Source organism: Somniosus microcephalus, chromosome 4 (genome assembly GCF_052327205.1).
Source record: "Somniosus microcephalus isolate GS21.2 chromosome 4, FLI_Smic_1.0, whole genome shotgun sequence".
Lineage (NCBI taxonomy): Eukaryota > Metazoa > Chordata > Chondrichthyes > Squaliformes > Somniosidae > Somniosus > Somniosus microcephalus.
Window position 1 is genome coordinate 28,015,485 of NC_140990.1, and position 12,856 is coordinate 28,028,340.

Sequence of the window (12,856 nt, forward strand, 5' to 3'; positions counted from 1 at the left end):
GTGAGAGTGTTCCAGTGCACTGACTGTGGAAAGAGCTTTAACCAGTTACACAGCCTGAAAAAACATCGCACCATTCACAGCGGGGAGAAACCGTACACGTGTTGTGTGTGTGGACGAGGCTTCAACTGGTCGTCCAACCTGGAGAGACACAAGGACACCCGCACCATGGAGAAACCATGGAAATGTGGGGACTGTGGGAAGGGATTCAATTATCCGTCCCAGCTGGAAAATCATAGACGCAGTCACACCGGGGAGAGGCCATTCACCTGCTCCGAATGTGGGAAGGGATTCACTCAGTCATTCTGCCTCCAGTCACACCAGCGAGTTCACACTGATGAGAGACCATTTAGTTGCTCCCACTGTGGCAAGAGGTTCAGGTGTTCATCCAACCTTATTGCACACCAGCGAGTTCACACTGGGGAAAGGCCGTTCACCTGCTCCATGTGTGAGAAGGGATTCAGTCAGTCAACCACTCTGCTGACACACCAGCGAGTTCACACTGGGGCGAGGCCGTTCATCTGCTCCATGTGTGGAAATGGATTTACGAACTCAACCCAGCTGCTGAAACACCAGCGAGTTCACACTGGGGAAAGGCCATTCACTTGTTCTGTGTGTGGGAAGGGTTTCGCTCAGTCATCCACGCTGCTAAGACACCAGCGAGTTCACACTGGGAAGAGGCCGTTCACCTGCTCCGTGTGTGGAAAGGGATTCACTCATTCATCCAACCTGCTGACACACCAGCGAATTCACACTGGGGAGAGGCCGTTCACCTGCCCCGTGTGTGAGAAGGGATTCACTCGGTCATCCCACCTGCTGAGACACCAGCGAGTTCACAAATGACTGCAGAGGTTGGATTCTGCTGCTTTTCCTGGTGTTAATCACATCCAGGACTGAACCATGTTTATTCTGACAGTTGGGGTTTGTTTCTGCTGATGTTAATAACCCCTATAATTGGGCTGGAGTTTAATATTCTGGATATATAGCTGATTGTGTTCTCGGGACTGCAGTGTCCCTTTAAGAACTGCTGTCTGCGATCCTTCCGCTTAATTCAGGGACTCTCGTCAGATCTGAGTTCACAATAAAATTATACATTTTACTTCAATCCTATTTTAGTCTTTGGTATAATTCAGTGTCTGAAAGGTTCCGCTGATTAACATCTCCAGTTAGAAAGTGCTGATTAATCCTCACGGACAATTCTTACTGACTTGCACATTACACACAGTGGCACCTCCATTATCCACCAGAAAGAAGGGGAATGGGAATTGGTGGAGAATCGAGAGTCCCCAAATGTACCCCCTCCCGTCTGGTACAGCAATCCCCTCGTCATGGGAAGGGAGACAAGTCCAGTTATAGTAACGGGATGAGTTAAAGGTATTTACTCAGATGGGTGGAAGATGGGAAGTGGTGTTCCACGGGGATCGGTGCTGGGACCACTGTTGTTCACCATTTACATGAATGATTTGGACTCGGGAATCAGAAGTACAATTTCAAAATTTGCAGATGACACTAAATTGGAGATGTAATTAATACTGAGGAAGACTGCGATAACATCCTTGTAGAATTATTCAGTTGTGTTCAGTAAATAGCAGCACCATCTTTTAATTTGCTTTGAATGATCACATCACTATATAGTTATGTGAAAAACAGAAATCATTAACAGCTCCCAATTTCAGAATTGTCAGATTCAAACTCAGCTTATTCCAAGTACAATCTAACATTTCAAAAATTGTAATGGATGTAGGCGAGATATTAGGACTGTTGTCAAACACAATCCAAACACAGTGACACACAGACAGATGGGCAGGTGTCGCTTCACAGCAAATCCTTTCAAGCCTCACTAAAAAGTGGCAGACTGGCAATCCATTGTTCACTAGTGGAGTTGTGATCTTTGTAAATTAAGAAAGGAAATGCATGGAAATGTGTCAAAGAGTTGATTAACAGAGTGGGGCATCATCTCCCTTTGATTTCTATTTCTGACTCCAGGCAACAGAAAAAGGTCATTACAACACAACATAAACAGACTCTTCAGGTGTGAGACATCAGACTTCAGAACAACACGTCTGCCAGCTCTGGCCACAAACCTCAGTACAGTCAACCTTTCAGCAGCTGCAGCCCTGATTAAATAACTAGTAGTTTAACATGTCCAGTAGAACTTTTGTATCAAAATAGAAGAAATGTATTTGTGACACACACACAATTAATAATTACATCACAATGTGATTGTGAGGATCGATTATCGTCTCTTTAACCTGAGGTGCCCACCGGTCGAGGAAGGTGTCAAATGAACCGGTGGACACCGCCTGCTCCCTCTCCAGGGCCACCTGGGCAGGGACAAGACCACGGGAGAGAGGCAGGCAGCCAGAGTGAAACCCCCCATGGGCCCCGCCCATCCTGGGCCTACAAATTGCTGTTTTCACCAGGCCCGAGAGCAGGTCCAGGAGAAGACCCTCCGACTTACCCACCCCCCTCCGCACCGGGTGGGCAAAGATTAGGAGCGTGGGGCTAAAGTGTAACCAAGAGTTGAGGAGCAGCCCCTTCAGGTAACTATACAGGGGCTGCAACCTCTCACACTGAATATATACACGGCCCATGGACTCCTCTAGGCCGCAAACATCACATCTGGCCTTTGGGTCCAGAAAGGAGCTTAAAAGTTGTTGCACATGACAGCTCCCTGCAACAGTCTCCACCCCAGATCCCCAATGGTGCAGGGAAGGACCCCCGCGTAGAGAGCCCTCCACTGGGGAACCTCGCCTCCGCCAGACAGCAAGATGACCCGCCAGTCTGATTGAGATTGGGCAATAAACTAAATGAATAAATAAATGATACAGAAACCCGAGTCCCCGGGTCCTCAGCCCTGGTGTGAAGTACACTGGCCACCAATCTTCCGTTACTAACTCGCACCTCAGGCCCCGCCCAGTCTGGTTTAATTACTAAATGTTTTCTAACTCGGGTTCAGGCCTGTCATTGTGAGGGAAACAAGGCCTCATTCATTGGTGTGTTCCACCCGAGCGGCTGTTAATGGCTTTAATAAACTGGCAGCAAGGTTGTTTTAAAGGTGGAAAGAGGTGAAAAACGCCACTAGTGATGCCTCAAAACTCACGGACTGAGAAATCCACTTCATCAGCGCCCCTGCCACAGGACTCAATATCCACCCCCTCCACCACTGGTGCACTGTGTCTGCAGTATGTACGGTCTACAAGATGACCACGGTCAGGCCGTGTGGAGTCAAAGGTCAGGCAGCAGAATGGATGGAAAGATCGCAACAAACTTCCCTTAACTCCAACCCTCTGATTTCTGTTTTGTAGCCAGCTTTCCATCCATTCTGCTGCCGGGCCCTTCACTCCACACGGCCTGACCTTGGCCATCTTGTCGATCTTACATACTGTTTATGGATCGCAAGCTGGTTACAAAACAGGAAACAGAGAGTAGGGGTTGGGAGTAGCTACTCAGACTGGCTTAAGGTGAGAAGTGGTGTTCCACAGGGATTTCAAACATCAGTGTGACTGGAAAAGCACCGAGACACACACACCCGAGTGAGAGTGTTCCAGTGCACTGACTGTGGAAAGAGCTTTAACCAGTTACACGCCTGAAAAAACGTCGCACCATTCACAGTGGGGAGAAACCGTACATGTGTTCTGTGTGTGGACGAAGCTTCAACTGATCATCCAAAATGGATAGACACAAGGACACCCGCACCACGGAGAAACTGTGGAAATGTGGGGACTGTGGTAAGCGATTCAATTACCCTTCCCAACTGAAAATTCATCAACGCAGTCACACTGGGGAGAGGCCGTTCACTTGCTCCGTATGTGGGAAGGGATTCACTCGCTCATCCATTCTCCAAACACATCAGCGAGTTCACAATGATGAGAGACCATTCAGCTGCACTCACTGTGGGAAGATATTCAAGCAGTCATCCAACCTCATTCTACACCAGCGAGTTCACACTGGGGAGAGGCCGTTCACTTGCACTGTGTGCGGGGAGGGATTCAGTCGGTCCTCCCACTTGCTGACACACCAGCAAGTTCACACCGGAGAGAGGTCTTTCACCTGCTCCGTGTGTGAGAAGGGATTCGCTCATTCTTCCGAGCTTCTGACACACCAGCGAGTTCACACTAGGGAGAGGCCATTCACCTGCTCTGTGTGTGGGAAGGGATTCACTCAGGCATCCCACCTGCTGACACACCAGCGAGTTCACACTGGGGCGAGACCGTTCACCTGCTCCGTGTGTGAGAAGGGATTAGATCTCTCATGCAACCTGCTGAAACATCAGCGAGTTCACAAGTGACTGCAAGGGTTGGATTCTGCTGTTATTGCTTCTGTTAATCACATCCAGGACTGAACCATGTTCATTGTGACAGTTGGGGTTTGTTTCTGCTGATGTTAATAACCCCTATAACTGGGATGGAGTTTAATATTCTGGATATATAGCTGATTGACTTGTCGGGGCTGCAGTGTTCGTTTAAGAACCGCTGTCTGATCTTTCCCCTTAATTTATGATGAGAGTCCTTTAATTGAGTTGAGGAGCAAAAAGAATATGATCACGCTATTGGGGGTATTGTATAGGCCTCCAAATAGTGAGAGGGAGGTAGAGGAGCAAATCTGCAGGGAAATCGCAGAGATATGCAAGAGCTATAGAGTGGTGATATTGGGATTGGGATAATACTGGGGTAAAGGGAAAGGAGGGGGAGGAATTTCTGAATTGTGTTCAGGAGAATTTCCTTCACCGGTATGTTCTTGGCCCAACTAGGAAGGAGGCATTGCTGGATCTGGTGCTGGGGAATGAGGTGGGCCAGGTCGAGCAAGTGTCTGTGGGAGAACACTTGGGTACGAGTGATCATCGTATCATAAGATTTAGATTAGCAATGGAGTGGAGCAAGGAACAATCTAGAGTGGAACTTCTAAAGTGGAATAGGGCTAACTCCAATGGGATGTGAAAGGATCTAGCCAAGGTAAAATGGAACCAAAGACTGACAGGAAAAACTGTAATTGGAACAATGGATGATCTATAAGGAGGAGATGTTCCAACTACAGGCTAGGTACATTCCAACAAGAAGGAAGGGTGAGGGATCCAAAGCAAGGGCTCCTTGGATGATGAGGGAGATAGAGAAGATGATGAAACAAAAAAGAGGGTGTATGATGCATGTCAGGTGAGTTCTTCAAGGGAGACTCAGACCAAATACAAAAAGTGGAGAGGGGATGTGAAGATGAAAATAAGATTGGCAAAGAGAGAATATGAGAGTAGAATGGCGGTTAACATAAAAGAGAACCCAAAAATCTTCTACCGACATGTAAACAGTAAGCGGGTAGTAAGAGGCGGGGTGGGGCCTATTTGAGACAAAGAAGGTGATATATGCTTAGAGATGCAGGGCAAGGCTAGAATACTCAATGAGTACTTTGTATCGGTGTTTACTAAGGAGGTGGATGCTGACAAAATATCGGTAGAAGTGGAAATGGTAGAAGGAATGGAAGGGGTGAAAATTGATAGACAGGATGTGCTAGAAAGGCTGGGTATGCTTAGAGTGGACAAGTCACCTGGTCTAAATGGCTTGCATCCCAGGTTGCTAAGGGAATTGGGAGAGGAGATAGTGGAAGTGCTGGCCATAATTTTCCAACCTTCCCTAGATGTGGGGTAGGTGCCTAGGATTGGAAAGTGGCAAATGTGACACCATTGTTCAAGAAAGGGTGTGAGTACAATCCTAGTAACTACAGACCGGTCAGTTTAGCATCAGTGGTGGGTAGAGTTTTAGAAACAATAATCAATGAAAAAGTTAACGGGCACTTGGAGAGGTTTAAGCTAATTAAGGAAAGCCAACATGGGTTTGTAAAAGGAAGATCGTGTTTGACTAATCTAATTAAATTTTTTGATGAAGTAACAGAGACGATTGATGAAGGGAATGCAATGGATGTTGTCTCTTTTTGTTGTCTTGTTGCCTCCTTGAAAAGGTGTTACATCCCCACCGACACTTGGGAATCCTGGCCCAAGACTGCACAAAGCGGAGGAGAAGCATCCGGGAAGGTGCCGAACACTTCGAGTCTCTTCGCCAGGAGCAAGCGGAAGCCAAGCGCAAGGAGCGCACGTCAACCCAAGCACCCCACCCACCCGCCCCTTCAACCGCCGTCTGCCCCACCTGTGACAGAGACTGTAGGTCCCGCATTGGACTCATCAGTCACCTGAGAACTCATTTTTAATGTGGAAGCAAGTCATCCTCAGTTCCGATGGACTGCCTAAGAAGAAGGATGTTGTCTACCTGGATTTTTGGAAGGCATTTGACAAAGTACCACATAGAAGGCTGGTTAACAAAATTGAGGCTCATGGAATAGGTGGGTCAGTGGCAGCTTGGATAAGGAATTGGCTTAAGGACAGAAAACAGCAAGTTGTGGTAAATGGCTGTTTTGCACACGGGAGGATTTTCCGTTACTAACTCACACCTGAAGCCCCGCCCAGTCTGGTTTAATTGCTATATGTTTTCTAACTCGGGTTCAGGCCTGTCATTGTGAGGGAAACAAGGCCTCATTTATTGGTGTGTCCCACCCGAGTGGCTGTTAATGGCTTTAATAAACTGGCAGCAAGGTTGTTTTTAAAGGTGGAAAGTGGTGAAAAACGCCACTAGCGATGCCTCAAAACTCACAGACAGAGAAATCCACTTCATCAGCGCCCCTGCCACAGGACTCAATATCCACCCCCTCCACCACTGGTGCACTGTGTCTGCAGTATGTACGGTCTACAAGATGACCATGGTCAGGCCGTGTGGAGTCAAGGGCCAGGTAACAGAATGGATGGAAAGATGGCAACAAACTTCCCTTAACTCCAACCCTCTGATTTCTGTTTTGTAGCCAGCTTTCCATCCATTCTGCTGCCTGGCCCTTCACTCCACACGGCCTGACCTGGGTCATCTTGTCGATCTTATAAACTGTTATGGATAGCAAGCTGGTTACAAAACAGAAAACAGAGAGTAGGAGTTGGGAGTAGCTACTCAGACAAGCAAAAGGTGGGAAGTGGTGCTCCACAGGGATCGATGCTGGGACCACTGTTATTCACCATTGACAGAAATGATTTGGACTCGGGAATCAGAAGAATAATTTCAAAATTTGTCCATGACACCAAATTGGGAGGAAGAGTTAATACTGAGGAAGACTGACAACATGCAAGAAGACAATAAACTTGCAGAATGGGAGGGTAATTAGCAAATTAATTTTAAGATAGGTGGTGCATTTTGGTAAGTAGAATAAGAAGGCCACATACTACTTAGAAAATAAGAGTCTAAGAGGAGATAAGAGGAGCAAAGGGATCTCAGGGTCCAGATACACAAATCACTAAAAGTAGCGACACAGGCTAATGAGGCCATAACAGGAGCAAACAATGGACTGGGGCTCATTTCTAGAGGGATAAAATTGAAAAGCAGCAAAGTTATGTTAAACTTGTATAGAACATTGGTTAGACCACACTTGGCGTACAGTGAACAGTTCTGGTCTCCATATTATAAAAAGGATATAGAGACACTGGAGAAGGTGGAAAAAGGCTTTGCAAGGATGATCCTAGAACTGAGAGGATATACTTATCAGGAAAGGCTGAACAGGCTGGGGCTCTTTTCTCTAGAATAAAGAGAAGGCCGATGGGTGACCTGATCGAGGTCTTTAAGATTGTGAAAAGGTTATAGAGGGTGGACCTGGAGAAAATGTTTCCACTTGTGGGGGAGTCTAAAACTACAGGTCATAAATATAACACAGTCTCTAATAAATCCAATGGGGAATTCAGGAGAAACTTCTTTACCCAAAGAGAGGTAAGAATGTGGAACGTGCTACCACAAGGAGTAGTTGAGGCAAACAGCACAGATACATTCGTGGGGAAGGTAGATAAGCACATGAGGGAGAAAGGAATAGAAGGATATGCTAATAGGGTTAGATGAAGAGTGGTGGGAGGAGACTCATGTGGAGCAGAAACACCGGCATTGACCAGTTGGGCCGAATGGCCTGTTCCTGTGCTGTAGACTCTGTAATTCTATGTAACTCTGTGTAACTATGTCTTCTGACGACACTGGATAAGCTTTTACTATTATTACCATAATTGTGCAGCATCTTCTTTTCCAAATACCTCTTAACTTCTCTAATGGCTGCTTTTGACTCCCTCAATTGTGGGTGATATTTGTCCCTATTCTCCTATAAACTGAATTCATCTTGTTACAAACTGGGTTCAATGTAAGACAGGTCGGGGAGTCAGGCATCATTCACCCCTAGACCGACGCTGGCCGGTAAAATCCCAGACAGTTCCTCAGTAAGGATTCCTCTGGTTCTTGCCATATATTTGTCAGGATACCGAAACCCAGCTTTCTTACCGTCCACTCCTGGAGGCCCCACTCCCTGAGCCTACAACCTTCAGCAGGGTCAGTGGTGGAGTTCCACAGCGGGAGTGATCCCAGAGTAACTGTCGGGATCACACCAGCGTGGCTGTTCCGGGTCGTGTATTTTTAGTTATCCTGGTGTCTAACACACACACACATCAATAAAACAGGGAATTCCTGGAAACACGCTGCAGGTCCTTCTTTATCTGGAGATCAAATGTCTGTTGTATAATTGTACCAGCAGTTAACAGGCTCCTGTGAACTCCTCTGTCTGCTATTTTAATACACAGGATCTGCTCAGATGAGGAGGAACGCGATGGACACCTACAGACACTGAAAGACGCCCTTGTAAGAACGGGATATGATGCTCGACTCGTCGATCGACAGTTCCGACGGGCCACAGCGAAAAATCGCATAGACCTCCTCAGAAGACAAACACGGGACACAACCAACAGAGTACCCTTCGTCGTCCAGTACTTCCCCGGAGCGGAGAAACTACGCCATGTTCTTCGCAGCCTTCAACATGTCATCGATGACGACGAACACCTCGCTAAGGCCATTCCCACGCCTCCACTACTCGCTTTCAAACAGCCGCCTAACCTCAAACAGACCATCGTTCGCAGCAAATTACCCAGCTTTCAGGAGAACAGCGACCACGACACCACACAACCCTGCCACAGCAACCTCTGCAAGACATGCCAGATCATCAACACAGATACCATCATCACACGTGAGGACACCACCCACCAGGTACATGGTACATACTCATGTGACTCAGCCAACGTTGTCTACCTCATACGTTGCAGGAAAGGATGCCCCGGAGCATGGTACATCGGCGAGACCATGCAGACACTGCGACAACGGATGAACGGACACCGCGCAACAATCACCAGGCAGGAGTGTTCCCTCCCAGTCGGGGAACACTTCAGCAGTCAAGGACATTCAGCCTCCGATCTTCGGGTAAGCATTCTCCAAGGTGGCCTTCGAGACACATGACAACGCAAAATCGTCGAGCAGAAACTGATAGCCAAGTTCCGCACCCATGAGGACGGCCTTAACCGAGATCTTGGGTTCATGTCACGCTACATGTAACCCCACCTGATGCAGGGTCATCCAGACTCGAGCCGACATTGGCTTGTTCTCTCTACACAGATGCGGCCGGACCTGCTGTGATTTCCAGCCAAAAAAAAAAAAAAAAAAAAAAAAATGTTTTTTGTCTGTTTTTTTGTTTTTCATACAGACCCCAGCATCTGCAATATTTGACCCCTTGTGACCCCACCTCATTGTTCTTTGATGTAATGTTTCCCTGACTGACCTGTTTGGACACCATTCACACCTTTGACTGCTGTGATTATCTCTCTGCCGAGGTGTGATAAATGGCAGTTGGAAAGGTTACCTGTAAACATCTGACATGATTCTCTGACTATATAAGCTGTGTCTTTATGCATTTCTCCACTTCACCTGAAGAAGGAGCAGCGCTCCGAAAGCTTGTGATTTCAAATAAAGCTGTTGGACTATAACCTGGTGTTGTGTGGCTTCTTACAGTTGTTATTTTAATGCAGACTTTAACCAATTTATATTAAACAGATTTATTAAGAGTCAGGACTGTCAGACAAACACGTTAAATTGTCATAGAATAATTACCACAGTCATTTTTTGACTGGAAACTTAAACCTGCTGTTTCACTTTCAGTCAGGAACAGATCGCAGTTTGACACCAATCTCCGATTTGACTGCATGTTTCCAGCATTCACCGTTGTTCTTCCTGACTCTAAACACAGTTGTAAAGGAGCCTTCTGTTCCATGCCTAGGAGCTCTGAACCATGGAAGAGAGCGGCTGGGACACATTTCTTACAGGCCTTAAGATTAACACACAGCGACTTTGCTGTCAGTGAAGAGACGAGAAAGAACAAAGTGCTGTTTGCCCCTCTCAGTGTGGCCCTGAAGGACTGTGTCCAGGCTGAAGTTCTGTTCCCGCCGTACGATCCTCCCCCAGATTGTCCTTTCTGAGCTCCAGCCAGGTGATGCTAAACACCCAGATGGGAAAGATGAAAAACTACAACAATGTGTTTAAAGCAAAGCTGATTTGTCCAGAATATTACAGGGTTTATTGACATCAGCAGAAACAAACACAAACTGTCAGAATGAACATGTTTCAGTTCTGGAAGTGTTTAACAACAGCAGAATCCAACCGTTGCAGTCACATGTGAACTTGCTGGTGTGTCAGTAGGCTGGATGATCGATTAAATCCCTTCCCACACACAGAGCAGGTGAACGGCCTCTCCCCAGTGTGAGTGCATTGGTGTGTCAGCAGATCTTTTGCGCTTTTAAAGCTCTTCCCACAGTCAGAACATTTAAAAGGTCTCTTATTGGTGTGAACAAGTTGGTGAGCCAGTAGATGTGGTGACTGAATGAATCCCTTCCCACAGACGGAGCAGGTGAATGGCCTCTCCCCAGTGTGAAATCGCTGGTGTGTCACAAGGCCTGATGACTGAGTGAATCCCTTCCCACACACGGAGCAGGTGAACAGCCTCTCCCCAGTGTGAACTCGCTGGTGGACAGTGAGTTCAGATGACAGCCTGAATCCAGTCCCACAGTGAGAGCACCTGAACGGTCTCTCATCAGTGTGAACACGTTGATGGCACATCAGTTCCCCAGAACTTTTGTAGCTCTTCCCGCAGTCCAGGCATTTAAAAGGTCTCTCGTCAGTGTGAACTCGCCGGTGCTTCAGCAGATTTGATGACTGAGTGAATCCCTTCCCACATTCGGGGCAGGTGAATGGCCTCTCCCCAGTGTGAACTCGCTGGTGTGTCAGCAGGTCACGCGATCGCCCGAACCTCTTCCCGCAGTGAGAGCAGCTGAACAGTGTGTAACCGGTGTGAATGTACTGGTGCTCCATCAGTGCCTCAGGGCGTTTAAAGTTCTTCTCGCAGTTGGAGCATTTAAAGTCTCTCTCATCAGTGTGAACCCATTGGTGTCTCAGCAGGGCAGAGAAATGAGTGAATCCCTTCCCACACACAGAGCAGGTGAACAGCTTCTCCTTGGTGTGAATGCGCTGGTGTGTCAGCAGGGCAGATGACTGAGTGAATCCATTCCCACACACGGAGCAGGTGAACGGCCTGTCCCCGGTGTGCCTGCGCCGATGAGTTTCCAGCTCAGACGGGTAATTGAATCCTTTCCCACAGTCCCCACATTTCCACGGTTTCTCCCCAGTGTGACTGCGCTTGTGTCTCGACAGGCTAGATGATCGGCTGAAGCCTCGTCCACACACAGAACATGTGTACAGTTTCTCCCCGCTGTGAATGGTGCATTTTACTTCCATGTTCAAACACCAATGATATTCAGGACCTGATGAATCGAGTGACTTTGTCAGATCTTGATGTGATGTTTGGCTTGAGCTTCCTGTCCACAAATTCTCCACTCCTCATACCCTGCAAGATGAATTTAAAACAGGAAAAAGAGAGCATGAGAAGAGAACCCACAAAAAAAACAAAGGCAGGCTGTGAAATTGAGCTCAATGAATCTGGTCATTTGTGGGACCGGCAGCAGAAAACGTGACCGTGAAAGCTGCTGGATTGTCATAAAATCCCAACTGGTTCACTGATGTCCTCGAGGAAGGGAACCCGCCACCCATATGGGCCTAAACAAGACTCTCGCTTATATGGGAGGAGAGAGGTGGGAGCGAAAGGGGGGGAAGGAGAGGGACTTTATACATCTGCAACTCGACAAGAACTTTGACAGAACCTCCTAAATCCACGACCTCTCCCACCTTGAAGGACAAGGTGCCGGGGAACACCATCACCTCCAAGTTCCCCACCAAGTCACACACCATCCAGACTTGGACATCTATCGCTGATCCTTCATCGTCACTGGGTGAAAATCCTGGATCTCCTTACCTGGCAGCATTGTGGGAGTACCTTCACCACACGGACTGCAGTGGTTCAAGAAGAAGGCCCAGCATCGCCTTCTCAATGGGAAACTGGGGTCTGGCAACATATGCTGGCCTTGCCAGTGACGCCCACATCCCACGAATGAATTTTTAAAAATCTGCATATGTAAACTGGATGGGGGTACAGTAGCATAGTGGTAATGTCGCTGGACTAGTAATCCACAGGCCTGGACTAATGATCCAGAGACATGAATTCAGAATCCCACCATGGCAGCTGTAGAATTTAAATTCAGTTGATTAAATAAATCTGGAATAAAAAGCTAGTATCTGTAATGGTGACCATGAAGCTATTGGGTTGTCGTAGAAACCCATCTGGTTCATTAATGTCCTTTAGGGGAGGAAATCTGCTGTCCTTAGCCAGTCTGGCCTATATGTGACTCCAGACCCACAGCAATTCGGTTGACTCTGAACTGCCCTCTGTGGTTCAAGAAAGTGACTCACCACCACCTCCTCAAGGGCAATTAGGGATCGGCAATAAATGCTGCCTTGCCAGTGACGCCCACATCCCATGAATTAATGAACAAAAACTGGATTAAAAGCCTTTACAGAAATACTTGTTCCTAAAA

The 12,856-nt window shown here is 47.4% G+C and overlaps 2 protein-coding genes across 2 annotated transcripts; one reads left to right on the forward strand and one right to left on the reverse strand.

The window, feature by feature from the left end:
* The first annotated feature begins 66 nt into the window (after positions 1–66).
* LOC147118464 (uncharacterized) lies at positions 67–4,349 on the forward strand. Its single transcript, XM_085984453.1, has 2 exons — positions 67–777; positions 3,704–4,349. The coding sequence occupies exons 1-2, from the start codon at positions 166–168 to the stop codon at positions 4,286–4,288; spliced, it is 1,197 nt and encodes a 398-aa protein (XP_085840579.1). The 5' UTR covers positions 67–165; the 3' UTR covers positions 4,289–4,349.
* Positions 4,350–10,023: 5,674 nt separating this feature from the next.
* On the reverse strand, positions 10,024–11,789 carry LOC147118465 (uncharacterized). The gene has a single exon (XM_085984434.1). The coding sequence runs from the start codon at positions 11,661–11,663 to the stop codon at positions 10,542–10,544; it is 1,122 nt and encodes a 373-aa protein (XP_085840560.1). The 5' UTR covers positions 11,664–11,789; the 3' UTR covers positions 10,024–10,541.
* Positions 11,790–12,856: the final 1,067 nt, after the last annotated feature.